The sequence below is a fragment of the Amphiura filiformis genome, chromosome 10, assembly GCF_039555335.1.
Source record: "Amphiura filiformis chromosome 10, Afil_fr2py, whole genome shotgun sequence".
NCBI classification, from domain to species: domain Eukaryota; kingdom Metazoa; phylum Echinodermata; class Ophiuroidea; order Amphilepidida; family Amphiuridae; genus Amphiura; species Amphiura filiformis.
The window spans coordinates 54,369,476-54,389,756 of NC_092637.1; the positions used below are offsets into that span (position 1 = coordinate 54,369,476).

At 39.1% G+C, this 20,281-nt stretch overlaps 1 protein-coding gene across 1 annotated transcript in view; it reads left to right on the plus strand.

Moving 5' to 3' along the window:
• The window catches only part of LOC140161976 (aqualysin-1-like), an 85,890-nt gene extending 80,646 nt beyond the window's left edge, over positions 1-5,244 (plus strand). Inside the window, exons 7-9 of the mRNA XM_072185268.1 lie at positions 131-302; positions 2,268-2,410; positions 4,573-5,244. Of these exons, the coding sequence (XP_072041369.1) occupies positions 131-302; positions 2,268-2,401 (306 nt within the window). The 3' untranslated portion in view covers positions 2,402-2,410; positions 4,573-5,244. The remainder of the gene's footprint in view (positions 1-130; positions 303-2,267; positions 2,411-4,572) is intronic.
• The last annotated feature ends 15,037 nt before the right edge of the window (positions 5,245-20,281 follow it).

Genomic DNA, 20,281 nt, shown 5'->3' on the forward strand with positions numbered 1-20,281 from the left:
TTTTTATCAGGAGGGGTGTCACTCCTTCCCCTACTACCCCACACCCCACTGGCTCCGTTACTGTTCTCTTGCTACGTGGATGGCAGTATGAAACATGCCTATTCTAAATCGTCCTTTTGAAATTTTTCAGGCTATTACTGTAGGAGCAACTGATAGTACTGATACTCGAGCATCATTCTCCAACTACGGGTCTTGCCTCGATATCTTCGCCCCTGGAGTCAGCATCACCAGTGCATGGCATACCAGTGACACTGCCAGCCATACGAAGCATGGAACTTCGATGGCTTGCCCGCACGTCTCAGGTAAAATAACTTTATTTATTTCATTCGTTCATTCGTTCATACTTTATTACTGATTTATTTATCTATTTTTGTTTGTTTTATGGCTGGATATTTTGTGTGTATACAGTAGGTTGTGAGGGTGAGTGGGACGGACCAAAATATGCTAGTCCCAATTGTATTGCTTCTGCCGCTATTATAGATCAAGCACCCATCCCCTTCTTGATAACGCTTCGAGCCTAGGGGTGGATACAGGGGGCCCAAATGATTGGAATGATTGCATTCTGAAGACGAAGAATGTCCTTCTGATATCAAATAATTTTGATTTTTTGAAATTCGCAACACATTTTATGGCAAATGATTAAAAATTGATATTTTTGATATTTAACAGTACTCGAAGTAAACTTTATAAATCTGATGATTTATGCTCTGCCATGCGCTTCAACGGAAAAGGTTGAAGTTCTGAGATATTTTCTCAAAATATCAAGAGAATATCACAATATCTTAAGAACTACTGAACCAATACTGAGCTTGTTTGTACTCATTTTAATGCATTTTTCATGCTGATTCCAAATATGGTCATGAAAATTTACATTTCTGAAATTTTTGAATTTTTAAAACAATTTTGAAACATGTCGTCTGCAGTCGACACCCGCGTGAAGAGAGTTAAAGTGTATGTAGGTGGGATAAAAAGCCGACGATCAATTGAAAATGTTGACCTTTCGTATTGAAGATATGTACTTTTTCCCCAAAACACCAAAAAATGAGACGAGTTGATTCTATGGCCATTTTGGCTGCTGAAACTGAATCTGGAAAGCCTTTTGATATAACATGAATTTTTATATTGGTTCAGTGAACTTTTTCAAAATGTGCACCAAAAACCACCTTTTCCTGACATTTTGCTGAAAATTTACCAATAATATTAAAAAAACATAGCTTTTATAGGTTTTGAGGTCACTGAATTAAAAAATACATTAATTTAGAGTGATTCAAGCATTTGTATTGCCATTTGTATTGCCAGTTAGCTGCAAAAAGTTTTAAAAATCTTCAAGTTGATGTGTGTGTTTTACACGTCTATAACACTTTGGGCCTATAGTAGCTGTCTATGTACATTGTAGTGTACAACAAGAAGCAAAAATATAATTATGTATATTCATACGTAGCGGTAAACGTAAATAGAAAGCTAAATTATACTTCTACGCTACTCAAATTTGAAGCAACAACTTTGAAATCTTTGTTGAAAAGAAAATGTAGATTTCTACACGAAGAAACTCTCTGCCAGGTAATACAGTGAAACTGAACTGTCAAAGGCGCGTTCACTAATCAATATCAAAGACCGTCATTGCGTCGTTTCATTAAAGAGAATCCAAAGTCTGTATACCCCATTGTTGACGCCTGTATATGGGGTTTTGACCAAATTAACCTCATATTTAATGTTCATTTTAACCTAATAATTGCCAATTTTTCCCCCTTTTATTACACTTTTTACCATATTTAACCAGTTTAGTTTCAATATTGTATTTTTTACTCGCGCTTGGCGTGCATTTGTACCATAAACTTATTTTATCGCCAAAATATGCTGGATTCACTAGACGTCAAGAATTTTTTCCAACCCCATCCCCCCATATCGAAAAAAATCCACGCCACTGGTGGCAGACACCTCATACGTATGGACAAAGAAATCGTTGTTTTATCTTCCGTTTTAGACACCCATACACTAACAATAATGGAAAATGATCAACGAATGGCTTCAATTGGTTTTTCATTTGTGGGTCAATTTTAGTTTATACATTAGTTTTAGATACATTTGTACCCGGCACCTTACCATCATAATATGCAAACCACACTTTGGAATTTTTTTTAAATATTTTGCTAACGTATGTAGTTTTTCACACAACGCGCGGCTTAATTGTCATTCAATAATATCCTGACAGTGTTAATAATAAGTAATTATAATAATGATAATTTATAACATTCCAATAATTACAGGAGCAGCCGCCCTACTCCTTGCCAGAGGTGTATCGGCCGGTAATGTTACTTCTACCATGGTTGCTGAGGCAACTACAGGCGTAGTTGGCAACCCAGGAAATGGCAGTCCAAACCTCCTTCTTTATGTCCAATAAAAACAAATAGTAAGTAGGCATGTAGTAAGTAGGCATGTGTACATTTACCTGTAACACTCACCACCACCATCGTTAACACTCACCACTACATGCCGTACAGCAAAAATATTTTATGTGACGATAATATATAAAATATTTTCATCATTACACCACCACCACCATCACCACCAGGTCCACCACCACCGTTAACACTCACCATCACCATTAACACTCACCACCACCACCGATAACACTCACCACCACCACCGTTAACACTCACCACCACCACCGTTAACACTCACTACCACTACCGTTAACACTCACCACCACCACCGATAACACTTACCACCCCCACCATTAACACGCACCACCACTACCGTTAACACTCACCACCACCACAGATAACACTCACCACCACCACCACCGTTAACACTCACCACCACCGATAACACTTACCACCCCCACCATTAACACTCACCACCACTACCGTTAACACTCACCACCACCACAGATACCGCTCACCACCACCATCACCACCAATTAACACTCACCCCTACCATTAACACTCACCACCACTACCGTTAACACTCACCACCACCACAGATAACGCTCACCACCACCACCACCGTTAACACTCACCACCACCGCCGGTAACACTCACCAACACTACCGTTAACACTCACCATCACCACCGTTAACACTCACCAGTACCGTTAACACTTACCACCACCACCATTAACACTCACTACCACTACCGTTAACATTCACCACCACCGATAACACTCACCACCACGCCGTTAACATTCACCACCATCAACATTTACACTCACCACCACCACCGTTAACACTCACAACCACTACCGTTAACACTCACCACCACTGCCGTTAATACTCACCACCACCACCGTTAACACTCAGAACCACTACCGTTAACACTCACCACCACTACCGTTAACACTCACCACCACCACCCTTAACACTCACCATTACCACCGTTAACACTCACAACCACTACCGTTAACACTCACCACCACTACCGTTAACACTCACCACCATCGCCGTTAACACTCACCACCACCACCATTAACACTCACCACCACCACCGATAACGGTCACAACCACCACATTAACACTCACCATCACCACCGTTAACACTCACCACCACTGCCGTTGACACTCACAACCACTGCCGTTGACACTCACCACCACCACCACCGTTAACACTCACCACCACCACCACCGTTAACACTCACCACCACTACCGTTAACACTCACCACCACCGCCGTTAACACTCACCACCACCGCCGTTAACACTCACCACCACCGCCGTTAACACTCACCACCACCGCCGTTAACACTCACCACCACTACCGTTTACACTCACCACCACCACCGTTAACACTCACCACCACCACCACCATTAACACTCACCACCACCACCACCGTTAACACTCGCAACCACCACCGATAACGGTCACCACCACCACCACCACAGACAACACTCACCACCACTGCCGTTGACACTCACCACCACCACCACCACCGTTAACACTCACCACCACTACCGTTAACACTAACCACCACCGCCGTTAACACTCACCACCACCGCCGTTAACACTCACCACCACTACCGTTAACACTCACCAACACCACCGTTAACACTCACCACCACCACCATTAACACTCACCACCACCACCGTTAACACTCGCAACCACCACCGATAACGGTCACCACCACCACCACCGACAACACTCACCTCCACTGCCGTTGACACTCACCACCACTACCGTTAACACTCACCACTACCACCGTTAACACTCACCACCACCATCGTTAACACTCACCACCACCGTTAACACTCTTAACACTCACCACCACCACCATTAACACTCACCACTTTGCTGGCAGTTACCTCCTGATTTCTAAATAGCTGCACATAATAATTTGTGGAGTCGATCTAAGTGTACATAGGCGACAGGTTCAGCTGCAACCAGCCTAGGTGATGGGACCTGATTGTGATGTGTCATCAGTGTCAGCGGAATTACAGTGTGTTGGATTCTCTGTAAAAATATACGCTACGCTATAAATCCATAAATGTATGATTTATTTATTCAACACACACCAGCACCACCCAGGTCCATCATCACCCCTACCATTAACACTCTTTTCTTATTCTTATTTTAATTTCAGATTTGCGTATGAGAGCCAGACAACGATATAATGTAAAAGCAACTTTGTTAATCATTTAAACGCGGAATTATTTTACCAAATTAAGGAGCGCTTAACGCTTTGTGTTTACCGTAATATGCGGAAATCCACCTGTTAAATCTTATCAATTTCATTGTCATTCCTAAAAGCTGCAAATAATTACGTAATATTGTATTAAGATCAATACGTTTTACTATGACCACACGGCACCTCGGCAGGAAATGCGACGGTCTCCACAGTGACGATACTTTAATACAGAGGGTGACCAGCATGGCACGCAATGAAAACGACAGATCACAAAATCATAGACAAATTGCATGTTTATTATCCTTGTGTATTTTTCTATGAACCAACATGTCCGCCATAATTGTTCTCACTATCGGATCTAAAACATGCTCATCTATCAGGACACAGATCTTGAACCTTAATTAGTTTGTACATTCATCAAATGACCTTTAATGTGCATGTGTCGTGGTACAAAAACGCATACTTTGAGGTCAAATTTTATCTTTGATTAGTGAATGGAGATTAATGAACTATGCCACTGATATATATAATGAGACTATTTTGCCTCGTAGAGGGCGTGGTCGCTTTCCTGCCACGGTATGCACATATCAAAAGTATATAGATGTTAAATCACTGACATCATTTTCCAGCGATCTGATATTATGATCGAAATAAATTAAAACACGTTGAAATCTCGATATAGTCTGTTTCCATCGATTTATTTCAAGTTTTAAAGCTATTGAGGGTGTCTGGTGGAGCACAAGAGAGTGAGAGTCTGGTGGGGTGTTAGAGAGATAAGATTGTCGATATAGTACTTATATTGTGATCCTTCAGAAGACAGACACTGACGCTTTCTTTTAATACATAAACTGACAGAACCCCCTTTATGTAGTTCCCCTCTGAACCAGAAGTTGATATCTGTCTTGCCTAGATATCACGTGGAAAGAAGACGATTCCCTTGAGGTTACTTTACAGAAAACCCGCCCATACAGATCAATATCTGGATTTTGTCACTGATCAACAAGAAAGGACAAAAGAAATAGAATATAGGCCTAGGTGGTCTGGGCAAGTACGGGTATCGTCAATGGGTTTTTGACTTAGCCAATAGTCGGAATAAGCCCCTGAAATGCAACAATCTAGCCACCGACCACACACCGTTTATGAGGTTAATGTTTGCACAGAGAGAGTGAAATGCGGTAAATTTTAGTCTCAGAAAAGCTTGACGTGCAGAATAAAACATTTTTGACCAAGGTTGGTCTTAACCCTAGAATTATGAAAACGTATGAAATCATAACTGCTAAATACAGTAAGCCCAAAAATTAAGGTACCAGTTGTGTTCACCCCTGTATCTCCTAAACAAAGACAAATATGTAAGATTAAAACAAGCCATCAATACCTATATTCTTTAGCTCTGATTTAAGACCTTATTTGTTGAAATTGGTTGAGAATTAAAGAAACATTGATATAAAACGTGATGAAAAAGCGAAATCAAAAGTTGCACTTTTGTGTTCTAATCAATGAAAGCACGACGCTAGTTTTACCGTGCTGATCAATGGAAGCACGGCGCTAGTTCGCTTGTTCGCGAACGCGTTGTGTACAAATCAATAGGGCATCATATGGAGCAAACTGCAACTTTTAAAATAAAATTGGCATCTTCCTTCGGTTTTTGGATCGTCGTGTGTTTATTTCTTGAACGATTTAAACAAATTTTTTAATTCGAGCTATAAGATGTAGCTATCGGCTGCTGGTTCCAACAATGGCATATATATCTTAGGATATACAAGGGGTGAACATAACTGGTACCTTAATTATTTGGCTTACTGTAGTTTGAAGTATATAAAGTATGTAAACATATTTAGAAAAGGATAACGTGACGTTTGGTACAAATGCTATTTTTTGGGGGAGGGGAGGCATAACGTAACAAGTTTGTAATAGAGTAGAGTTTATTTCAACAAAATATGTATCTGTAATACTTGGTGGTGACATTTGTAAGTTCCGTCCTGGTTAGAGCCCTCATTCCATGTGGAGACTTTTTCAACATAGAAATGTAACTAGCGGTCACCCGTTTTTCGCGGTTCACAAAATAATGATACCAATGTTTTTTGGATTTTTGTGCGGCGGTTAAAATGGAACGATTGAAGAATTGCGATATCCATTGAGTATGTTGGACTGAGATTTAAATACATGAGTTGACTTTTGTATTGCTCTCAAGCATTATGTGAGTAATCAGATACGGAGATGATGGGATATGTTGGATTTTTATAGTTTAATTAGTTTAATTAGACCAGTGCAAGCTGGTGTATGTTGCGTAAATTTCAAGAATACAATTTGCAAATGCATCACTACCCTCCGAGTTCCATTGCGGAAACATGTATGAAAGATTGGTTAACAAAGTTCTTTGTATCTGATCCAGAATGTTCACTTACTTGTGTACGTTTCAACAACAGCTGTTGTCTTTATCAACACTTGATGGGTAGTGACTGCTATTGGCAACCGACGCTAGAAGTAGTTCCAGCGTTGATCTTGGAGTTGCCAGTCTGTTTTCCTTCAAGGGATTTTCTTGATCCCTGAGTCAGGAACTCATCAAAATGTGAGAGAGTTGGTACTGTCCTTCATCTCTGTTCATGGTGGTGCCCTCCGCTTTCTTATTTCTATAGCCTCCTTTATCCAGCGAGTGTATCTATTTTGCTCTGTGCCGATGACCTCAGCTTCCCCCCATCCTATGACGTGATTCTTGTCGACGACATGATCAGTAATGGCTGACTTGTGTGTAGTTGTTAGCGATTCCTTTCTCCCTGCTCTGGTGGTTACCGTTTTACTCACTTTCTCCGCCTCGCTTTTATGTTCTTCAAGTCTTGTGCCAAACTTTCTGCCAGTTTCCCCTATGTAGGACAAATCGCAGTTCATACAGGGAATCTTATATACTGCATCAGTGGTGTTATTTGGATCGCGTTTGTCTTTTGGGTGTACCAGTTGTTTTCTGAGAGTGTTGTGCGGCTTCATCGCAGTAGAAATGTTGTAATTTTCATAACTCTAGATACTCTTTCTGTGACACCCTTTACATAAGGAAGTACAACCATGCCTTTACTCCTGGTTTTATCATCAGTCTTTTGCTCACTTTCTTGGGCTTGACGCTTTGTATCTGGTCTTTGACCTTTTTAAAGGTCCAGTCAGGATAGCCGCATGTTCTGAGGGCTTCTTGCACTTTCTTCTCTTCCTCCACTTTATCCTCCTCCTCTGTCACAACGCTGTCTTTCCTGTTATACAAAGTGCGTATCACACCAAGCTTTTGATGCAGAGGGTGATGGGACTGATAGTTGAGGTACTGGTCTGTATGTGTTGGCTTGCGGTAGACCAGTAGCTTTACAGTGCCGTCTTCTTTTTTCACGATCAAAGTATCCAGAAATGGAAGGATGCCTTGAGATTCTTGCTCAAAGGTGAATTTTATTGAGCCCGACTTGTCCACTTGGTTGATATGATCGGTAAGACGCTGGACACTGTCTTTGTTTATAACTTCCAACACGTCATCCACATAACGCAACGGTCTACAGTCTAGGGGTGCCGTAGCAATTGCCTGCTGTTCAAGAGCCTCCATGAATATATTGGCTGCAATCAGGGGATACAGGGCTGCCCATCGCAGTACCAAAAAGCTGGCGGTAAATCTTACCTCTAAAGGTAAAATATGTGGTAGTTAGTATGAACTCAAGAAGTTCTACCACATCCTTACTGGTTAGCTTTTTTTTTAGCTCTCACATTTTTGATGAGTTCCTGACTCAGGGATCAAGAAAATCCCTTGAAGGAAAACAGACTGGCAACTCCAAGATCAACGCTGGAACTACTTCTAGCGTCGGTTGCCAATAGCAGTCACTACCCATCAAGTGTTGATAAAGACAACAGCTGTTGTTGAAACGTACACAAGTAAGTGAACATTCTGGATCAGATACAAAGAACTTTGTTAACCAGTTTACTATACCGATCCTGATGAATCTGTTCAATCATGTATGAAAGATTAATCAGCCTGGCGATACGAGAAAACACATCTAGTAGTTGAAGGGATAATTAATCAATGATGAAACAAAATTTTAAAAAAGCAAAGCAAAAAAATGCAAACAAATCAAGAATTATATTTGCCGTGGAAAAAGAAACAGATGTTGCACCCACCCAAGACAGGAAACAACACAGACTGACACAGCAGCAAAAGCCATATCCACTACTAAAAGCAGGTGGTGGTCGCATTGCATTCTCTAAAGTCAGTAAATTTTCATCGTCAACCGTGTAATTGAATGGGATTATTTTGAAATTTTAAAACGCTTGAAATAACACAAACAAATAGTCCTATGTTAATAAATAATATAAATACAAGCTAAAACCATTGGGGTTCGATAATGAACCCCACAAAACTAACCGAGTATATGGACAATTCCATACGGCCGGGCGGTTTCACAAGTTGCCGGCTCTATCATGCCACTCACCGCCTGACTAAAAGCAGAGAAACACAATATACCACTATAAGCTGAAAATAATTACGTAATACCTTTAAAGTTCAATACGTTTTACTATGACCATAATGCAGCTCGACAGGAAATGCGACGGTTTCCACAGTGACGATACTTTAATACAGAGGGTGACCAGCATGGCACGCAATGAAAACGACAGATCACAAAATCATAGACAAATTGCATGTTTATTATCCTTGTGTATTTTTCTATGAACCAACATGTCCGCCATAATTATTCTCACTATCGGATCTAAAACATGTTCATCTATCAGGACACAGATCTTGAACCTTAAATGACCTTTAATGTGCATGTGTCGTGGTACAAAAACACATATTTTGAGGTCAAATTTCATCTTTGATGATTAGTGAATGGAGATCAATGAACTATGCCACTGATATATATAATGAGACTATTTTGGCTCGTTGAGGGCGTGGTCGTTTTCCTACCGCGGTATGCAGAGTATATAGATGTTGAATCACTGACATCATTTTCCAGCGATCTGATATTATGATCGAAATAAATTAAAACACGTTGAAATCTCGATATAGTCTGTTTCCATCGATTTATTTCAAGTTTTAAAGCTATTGAGGGTGTCTGGTGGAGCACAAGAGAGAGTGAGAGTCTGGTGGGGTGTTAGAGAGATAAGATTGTCGATATAGTACTTATATTGTGATCCTTCAGAAGACAGACACTGACGCTTTCTTTTAATACATAAACTGACAGAACCCCCTTTATGTAGTTCCCCTCTGAACCAGAAGTTGATATCTGTCTTGCCTAGATATCACGTGGAAAGAAGACGATTCCCTTGAGGTTACTATACAGAAAACCCGCCCATACAGATCAATATCTGGATTTTGTCACTGATCAACAAGAAAGGACAAAAGAAATAGAATATAGGCCTAGGTGATCTGGGCAAGTACGGGTATCGTCAATGTGTTTTTGACTTAGCCAATAGTCGGAATAAGCCCCTGAAACGCAACAATCTAGCCACCGACCACACACCGTTTATGAGGTTAATTTTTGCACAGAGAGAGTGAAATGCGGTAAATTTTAGTCTCAGAAAAGCTTGACGTGCAGAATAAAACATTTTTTACCAAGGTTTGTCTTAACCCTAGAATTATGTAAACGTATGAAATCATAACTGCTAAATACAGTAAGCCCAAAAATTAAGGTACCAGTTGTGTTCACACCTGTATCTCCTAAACAAAGACAAATATGTAAGATTAAAACAAGCAGTCAATACCTATACTCTTTAGCTCTGATTTAAGACCTTATTTGTTGAAATTGGTTGAGAATTAAAGAAACATCGATATAAAACGTGATGAAAAAGCGAAATCAAAAGTTGCACTTTTGTGTTCTAATCAATGAAAGCACGACGCTAGTTTTACCGTGCTGATCAATGGAAGCACGGCGCTAGTTCGCTTGTTCGCGAACGCGTTGTGTACAAATCAGTAGGGCATCATATGGAGCAAACTGCAACTTTTAAATTGGCATCTTCCTTCGGTTTTTGGATCGTCGTGTGTTTATTTCTTGAACGATTTCAACTAATTTTTTAATTCGAGCTATAAGATGTAGCTATCGGCTGCTGTTTCCAATAATGGCATATATATCTTAGGATATACAAGGGGTGAACATAACTGGTACCTTAATTATTTGGCTTACTGTAGTTTGAAGTATATAAAGTATGTAAACATATTTAGAAAAGGATAACGTGACGTTTGGTACAAATGCTATTTTTTGGGGAGGGAGGCATAACGTAACAAGTTTGTAATAGAGTAGAGTTTATTTCAACAAAATATGTATCTGTAATACTTGGTGGTGACATTTGTAAGTTCCGTCCTGGCTAGAGCCTTCATTCCATGTGGAGACTTTTTCAACATAGAAATGTAACTAGCGGTCACCCGTTTTTCGCGGTTCACAAAATAATGATACCAATGTTTTTTGGATTTTTGTGCGGCGGTTAAAATGGAACGATTGAAGAATTGCGATATCCATTGAGTATGTTGGACTGAGATTTAAATACATGAGTTGACTTTTGTATTGCTCTAAAGCATTATATGAGTAATCAGATACGGAGATGATGGGATATGTTGGATTTTTATAGTTTAATTAGTTTAATTAGACCAGTGCAAGCTGGTGTATGTTGCGTAAATTTCAAGAATACAATTTGCAAATGCATCACTACCCTCCGAGTTCCATTGCGGAAACATGTATGAAAGATTGGTTAACAAAGTTCTTTGTATCTGATCCAGAATGTTCACTTACTTGTGTACGTTTCAACAACAGCTGTTGTCTTTATCAACACTTGATGGGTAGTGACTGCTATTGGCAACCGACGCTAGAAGTAGTTCCAGCGTTGATCTTGGAGTTGCCAGTCTGTTTTCCTTCAAGGGATTTTCTTGATCCCTGAGTCAGGAACTCATCAAAAATGTGAGAGAGTTGGTACTGTCCTTCATCTCTGTTCATGGTGGTACCCCTCCGCTTTCTTATTTCTATAGCCTCCTTTATCCAGCGAGTGTATCTATTTTGCTCTGTGCCGATGACCTCAGCTTCCCCCCATCCTATGACGTGATTCTTGTCGACGACATGATCAGTAATGGCTGACTTGTGTGTAGTTGTTAGCGATTCCTTTCTCCCTGCTCTGGTGGTTACCGTTTTACTCACTTTCTCCGCCTCGCTTTTATGTTCTTCAAGTCTTGTGCCAAACTTTCTGCCAGTTTCCCCTATGTAGGACAAATCGCAGTTCATACAGGGAATCTTATATACTGCATCAGTGGTGTTATTTGGATCGCGTTTGTCTTTTGGGTGTACCAGTTGTTTTCTGAGAGTGTTGTGCGGCTTCATCGCAGTAGAAATGTTGTAATTTTTCATAACTCTAGATACTCTTTCTGTGACACCCTTTACATAAGGAAGTACAACCATGCCTTTACTCCTGGTTTTATCATCAGTCTTTTTGCTCACTTTCTTGGGCTTGACGCTTTGTATCTGGTCTTTGACCTTTTTAAAGGTCCAGTCAGGATAGCCGCATGTTCTGAGGGCTTCTTGCACTTTCTTCTCTTCCTCCACTTTATCCTCCTCCTCTGTCACAACGCTGTCTTTCCTGTTATACAAAGTGCGTATCACACCAAGCTTTTGATGCAGAGGGTGATGGGACTGATAGTTGAGGTACTGGTCTGTATGTGTTGGCTTGCGGTAGACCAGTAGCTTTACAGTGCCGTCTTCTTTTTTCACGATCAAAGTATCCAGAAATGGAAGGATGCCTTGAGATTCTTGCTCAAAGGTGAATTTTATTGAGCCCGACTTGTCCACTTGGTTGATATGATCGGTAAGACGCTGGACACTGTCTTTGTTTATAACTTCCAACACGTTATCCACATAACGCAACGGTCTACAGTCTAGGGGTGCCGTAGCAATTGCCTGCTGTTCAAGAGCCTCCATGAATATATTGGCTGCAATCGGGGATACAGGGCTGCCCATCGCAGTACCAAAAAGCTGGCGGTAAATCTTACCTCTAAAGGTAAAATATGTGGTAGTTAGTATGAACTCAAGAAGTTCTACCACATCCTTACTGGTTAGCTTTTTTTTTAGCTCTCACATTTTGATGAGTTCCTGACTCAGGGATCAAGAAAATCCCTTGAAGGAAAACAGACTGGCAACTCCAAGATCAACGCTGGAACTACTTCTAGCGTCGGTTGCCAATAGCAGTCACTACCCATCAAGTGTTGATAAAGACAACAGCTGTTGTTGAAACGTACACAAGTAAGTGAACATTCTGGATCAGATACAAAGAACTTTGTTAACCAGTTTACTATACCGATCCTGATGAATCTGTTCAATCATGTATGAAAGATTAATCAGCCTGGCGATACGAGAAAACACATCTAGTAGTTGAAGGGATAATTAATCAATGATGAAACAAAATTTAAAAAAAGCAAAGCAAAAAAATGCAAACAAATCAAAAATTATATTTGCCGTGGAAAAAGAAACAGATGTTGCACCCACCCAAGACAGGAAACAACACAGACTGACACAGCAGCAAAAGCCATATCCACTACTAAAAGCAGGTGGTGGTCGCATTGCATTCTCTAAAGTCAGTAAATTTTCATCGTCAACCGTGTAATTGAATGGGATTATTTTGAAATTTTAAAACGCTTGAAATAACACAAACAAATAGTCCTATGTTAATAAATAATATAAATACAAGCTAAAACCATTGGGGTTCGATAATGAACCCCACAAAACTAACCGAGTATATGGACAATTCCATACGGCCGGGCGGTTTCACAAGTTGCCGGCTCTATCATGCCACTCACCGCCTGACTAAAAGCAGAGAAACACAATATACCACTAATTACAGGCTGATTAACCACCACGCGTGGGCAATCATTTACTGTTTAAAAATGGCTAGTCAACTCTGATTGTGTGAGAAGTTGTTTATACTCGGGGAGCTAGGACCACTTTCTGTGCACCCCCACAGGACCAAACCAAACCAACTTTTTTAGGTTCCTGAGATGACCCCAAAACATAATCAGGATGTTCCCAAAAATATAAACTGGCCCCAAGGGGGGTAAAAGGTCATCGAACTTTGCATAGGGTCAAAATTTCAAACTTGCTCAAATTGTGTTGAATTCCAATGTATTCCCCTAGTCACACAGATTCAGAAAATGTATAGTTTGACCTATCTAGGATGTACCATTCTTGAGTTATAACCAAACAGGTCAAAGGTCACGTTTTTGCCTCTATGGGGGGTCGAAAACATCAAAGTGCTCCGATTTTGCCAAAAGAGGTGTCAAAATGTTCGTTTTGGTTAAACATTTGGTTATAACATTTGCATGACGCCCTCAATATTTGTCAAAATTCTGTTTTTTTCATGGTTGTAATAAACTTCTTTAAACTAACATGCCCTGCAAAATTCAAGACTTTCGGTGCTGTAGTTTTGTCAAACTGCGCGATTTTGAATAAAAACAGGAACCGTCGTTTTATTATTATTATTTTAATATTAGTCGAACACGTACACGATGTTCACATCACAGTACGTACACGGCGTGCGGGATGGTACACACACATGCAGCAGCACAGTGACATGCATTGGCGACATCTGCGCTTGTAGAAAATTTCAGTTTTTGGGCGGGTGCGGCGTGCCGCACCCGCCCTGTATTCACTGACTATTGACCTACTTTTTCACATGCCGCAGTGTTGAGAAAATATTCGTGCCGGTTATATCCCAAACACCCACAGAGGTGATAGTTTACGGCGAGTTTTGTAATTATTACTTGATTTTGATATGTAAGTAATACGATAAAATCATCATAGGCAGTAATGTGTTTGTATTAAAAGAAATAACAAAAATAATTATTTTAGTAATAGAAATACTATTTGGAAATTGCAGCAAGATTTGCAGATGTTTTTATTTGAACAGTACCAGTTCACCAGTTTTGCTAGTTTTCCTAATCTTTGGGCTAAATTAATAGCATCGTGAAGGTCATATATATCATTTTATACTGATAGCTTCGGCATGTACTTAAATACAGCTTGTATGTGCATTGTGTTCAGTGTGTACAGTGTACATAGGCTATTTACTTTTCAAATCTTGTGACAAATAGTGCTAATTGCTGATGCTTGTATAAGGTATTATAGACAAGTTATTAGAATGCATGTGCCCCAGTAGAAATGGCCCAGGTTGAATAAAATAAATAAACATATGAATGAATATTTTATTCCCTGGATTATTTTTGTTGGGACAAAATAATGATATAGTTTGACGCTTTGAAATACATTTATGTTAATCATAATAAAGTTACAAAGTTAAAAAATAATATCGAAATATTGTAAAATCAAACTTTTCCCCTCATAAGTTGTATCAAAACAACATATTGAGGAAATTGATATGACAGATTTTTAAACTTTGATATGGAAAGATACCCCAGCCCTGTTGTCTCACCAGAGAAGATGAGCAGAAGTCTTTCTATCTGATGATAAAAAAACTCTAGGTATGATTACGAAAATGTTTTAAATAACTATTATCTACAAAAGTTTTATAACAATGTTTTATATAAAATGTTAACATAAAACGTCTTCTGTTATGATGTGAAGGGTTAATATAAAAACAGGGAAAATCTGTTCCAACTGACCAGCAGAGAACAAAGGATAAGCAATAGATAAGATTAAAATCAAAGAAAATATGACACAACCTCCAATGGGGGAATAACAAACGTATAAACATATAAAGTTAAAACTCTTTTAACTTTCTTTATACGTTTTGTGTTATTCCCCATTGGAAATCGATGTTGTGTCATATTTTCCTATTTTAATTGTGAACTTGACTTACTCATTCTTTCATTTCTCTTGACAATTTTTCATTTGCCCGCCCTATTCCTTTTAAAGGAATTTTATCTTTACTTTACATCAGTTGTCCGGCTCAAAATGAACAGGGGTCATATTTGATAGTAAACGTTAACATGTTATGGAAAAGAAATACTAATCTATGTTTTATGGAAATGTTATAACATGGCTTTAAGTGCCTAAAACGGCCTAAAATGAGGCTATAACGCCCTTTCCAGCCTTCTCTAATATTAATCTCCATAGACTTTAAGTAAAATGAAAAGGTCCATAAAAAGAACAGCATCGAATTGTGTAATAAAATTTTCACAAAATCCTAATTGAGCAAGTACGTATGCAATGCACTAGTTTTCGAGAGGGGGCTATACGAAATGTTTTTAAACATCTGAAAGATATTTTGATTTGATTTGTGAAATCTTTATTGAGGGGTTTAAACTACTTCAGTGGCTAGCACTGCTTTCCAAGCAGGCCCTCATGCATAAAGTAAAATGATATTTACAATGTGCATGATTTACAGAATATCTACACAAATGATATTTACAAGATTACACAAAAATATAGATACATATTTACTTGTACTTGTACAATATAATAAATATAAAAATACATACAATAATACATACATACAATAATAAAAAATGATTATAATTCAGGATAAATGATTCTTGTCTTGAATTTATGCAATGACAGAGTTTCAAGGTACATCTAGTAAAGTTGTTGTTGTGGAATGATTGGATCTAAAACCAGATTGTGAATCAGAAAGGATATTTCTACTACAAAGATAATCATATTATTGGTTATGAACAGTTCTTTCTTTAATCTATGAAATAATTGGCAAGATTGAAATTGGTCTATAATTATAACTAGATTTAAAAATTGGAGTAACTTTAGCTTTCTTCCACTCATCAGGAAATTGGAACGGCTTAAAGAATGATTTCATATAATATGAGCAACTGATTTAGACACATAAGGTGCAGCCAATTTGAGTAGAATTACATTGAATTTATCTAAACCTGGTGACTTAGACCATCAATACAAGCATTTTGAGACCATCAGTAATGTTGTGGCTTTAAAAAAAACCTTGCCCCCTTGAAAATCAAAATTTGCCCCCAAAACACCCAAAAACTGTATAGATTAGTACAGGAGTCAATAGGATAACGCATTAATGAAATCGGATAAGGTAATTATGTATACATAATACTTGACCTCACATGAACAGATTTGTATTTTAAACAGATTTGGGGGTCTTCAGGCCTCACTACTTCCCTAAGACCTCAAAATTTCAGAATATATGTCCATTTTATGGGGGTCATTGGGTCAACACCACTCTCATGTGCCCATAGGTCTGCAAATACAGAAAGTGTATAGTTTGTAATATTACATGAGGACTTCAAACATACTGATAAGTAGGTGTACTTCAAATAAACTGATAAGTAGGGTCACCTTGTTAAATGATATTCACTTCTTGATATAAACAATTGCTCTAACAGGCCAGCTTGTCGAGGGTCTGCTGAAAGTTCTCATAATATAATAGTGTCCTGCCACTTCTCCTCCAGAGGTAGGTCATGAGGGCATCCCCAAACTCCTGCGCAAATTTTAATTTCCGCTTTCCACTCGACAGTGTTACCATTATTCTGAAAATGGGGTCTACCTTAGGAAGGAGAGTGGTACTCTCTCTGGCAAACTGTATCTCAAGCTTCATCCTCTGTTGCTTTGTACCACCATCCATACTTGGGTCTGCTAGAAAGGTCTCAACGTCCACACTGTCCGTGAAGGGACCACCGTGCGACTGTCCAGCATATATGTTCAACCTCTTCCTTCCCTTTGATCCATTTCTTGTCTCTGTTCTGCACCTACTTCAAATTTGTCCTTCATGTATATATTCCAGTTGAGTTCAAGCTCCCGCTTATCTTCTGCTGCTGCCTTGAAGCCGCGGAAGGAAGGAACTTGCCCTGCTCTCAGTTCCTGGCTCTTATGAAGTATGACTGACCTGCTGACTGCATTCAATGTGTGTAGCTTTCTCTACCTGTAATCTACTGTCCTACGTTCATGCCAATATTGTAAACCGGTGTTGCATCAATGTCACTTTTTGGTCACTCACAGGATATCCCCAATGGGAATGCTTCCACGTCAATCCCGTAGTCCTTATTCTGCCTTGCTAGGACAGTCTGCAGGTAGGTGGGGTAGCATTAAGTGGGTCAGCTTCTTCACTTCTTCAATGTGTTCCTCAGCAAGCTCAGAGACAGCGTAGAGGGCTTCCTCATTATAGGTCTTCTTCACACCGGAGAATAGATCATCAGATACCCCAGGGTATTCAGGCTTGATGAATCTTGTAAAGTCTTCACTGATAGACTGACCCAAACCTGTATGCAGTCCTTTTGGAGTTGAGTATGGGTAGCATCTTTCTCTATTGTTCTAGCATAGAATGGCTACACCAAGTGCACACCCAGGCAGGCAAACACCACAAGAGCTACTTTAAGATAAGGAAGCTCCATAACTTCTCTGACAAGGCAGGCTAAGCGGTTGTTGATGTGAGGATTCTGACTAATGAACTATGTCAAGTGGTCATAACTATAGATTAGGACTACAGACTGCTGCCCTGTAGAGGCATCCCAATCTACTATCTTTGTAGGCAACAGTACACTGGATACACGCCTTTGTTCCAGGAAGAGAAGGAATTCCTTTTAGCGGTTCCAAGGTTTTTGAGAGTATTCAGGAGCTACCGTACCAGCTTGAGGCACATGTACACTGGACATTGTCCAGTGCTTGCCCTGCTAGACTGACATTCTTACTGTCTAACTCTAGATCTACCATGAAACCCTTCAACACCTGTTCCATCTTCGTATCTGCATCTACCAACCTCATGACCTTATTCATTGCACTGCTGAAGCCCAGTGTAGTGTGAATGCCACAAAAGAGCTGACCTGCTGGTGTTTCCAGGGAGTACATCTACATAGTACAGTGGAATTAACCCATTATCTTTAGTGGGATGCTACATAAGGGGAGGGGGGGGTCTTTATTACATAATATACATTATAATGATGTTTCCAACCTGGTTCAGGACACGAACAAATCACTCCCATCAAATATGTTAGAACACATATGTTGCTAGCACTTTGCAACCAGATTAAATAGCAGTACATTGTGTAATATAGATTCGTGCAATGGGGATTTTGTGTGTAAGTCATAGTGTAAATTGCATATTTCGTTTTTTGGCAGGGGGCAAGGTTTTTTTTCATGCAATATGCCCAAATTTGGTATGTAGGTTTCTCAAATTACCCAATGCACCACCCCTGAAGTGGGTGTAATTAAATTCCAAAAAATGTGTTTTTACCCCTATTATCCCCCTACCCTAATATAGGGACCAAATAAAAGAGATTTCAGTCTGTGTGGCAGTAGAGCAAGTGATGGTATCAGTCTGTATTCCAATACTAGAGTAAGTGTCCAAAGGTTGTGTTGAAACATTTGCTTGCAGCTGAGGTTGAGAAGATGTGGTAACCGGCGCGGCGTAGATGTCAGGAGGGGTATAGCTAAACTTGAGGAACCAAGGTACGCTTTAAGTTTCAGGCCAAGTTCGTGTAGTACTGTCTCTACCCAAGTTTCTTGGAGAGTTCCAAGTTGTTGGGTAACAAGTAATGGTTACCTGTGCAATGGTGCCATCATTATTGTTCATTAAACATCTGTATAATTTTCCATGCTGGGTTCCTTTGTCTAATGGGGGGCCATAAAGTTCACATAATTCGTTCAGAAGGTATTCAAGGATATCTGGTTTTATCATAATTGTAGTTGATCTTGACCTGGGTTTGATAGTCCATAGAGAATGTACATAGATGTCATCATGAGAAAATCCATTGAAGTACATAATAGTACTTGAGTCTTTGTGACAGGAAGTATCAAATGCACCCATTGTTGTTATTGATGAACATAGAATATAGATGCAAAAATCAATACTAGTAAAGATGAAATATACTAGTCTATTGGTAGATAAACAACAAAAATTACAACAAAATATGCAATTTTCTTGATAAATATAACACAGTCAAAGATGAAATTAGTATCAGTAGAATCCTGGTGAAAAACTCTGGATGATGATACATAAAATAATGTATAAAAGTCCACAATTCAACTAAAATGATGATGTAAATACAGAGCTCTGCTTTTGTATGTACATTGCTCATGTGACACTGTCTGCCATAGGTGCGTAATCCTTGCACCCGTTCTTTCAGGTAGCGATGTTCCATTTGCCGTACCTAGTGTCTAGTGTCTGTTGTTCCATACACTGTACCTTTTGCACCTGGCGATGGTGATGGTGGACATCGCAGTTCAAGACATTGCACATATTTATGGTCAGGTCAATTAATAATAATAATAATAATAATAATAATAATAATAATAATAATAATAATAATAATAATAATAATAATAATAATAATAATAATAATAATAATAATAATAATAATAATAATAATAACAATTATTAAAAAATAATAATAATAATGGGGCGTAGGTAATTAGAAAAACAAATGGTTGAAAAAAAAAAAAAAAAATATTACGGTAAATGTAAAGACCAAAAACGTGCCTATAATAATGACGTTATGATCAAAATTACACTTTTTCGTGGAGAAATAATATAGTCACGTTGCATCAATCGCGCCCTGGCGTAAAATTCAGCGCATGCGGTACACATCAACCTATTGTTCTACGCCTGGGGTAGACAGGAATCTCCTGATCCCTATATTGGACTGAACATTTCTAATATTATTTAAGAAGGAACCACCACCTTATGGCTCAGTACCACTACTTCTCTATAATACAGTTTTCAATGGAAACTTAAGAAATTTTCAGGT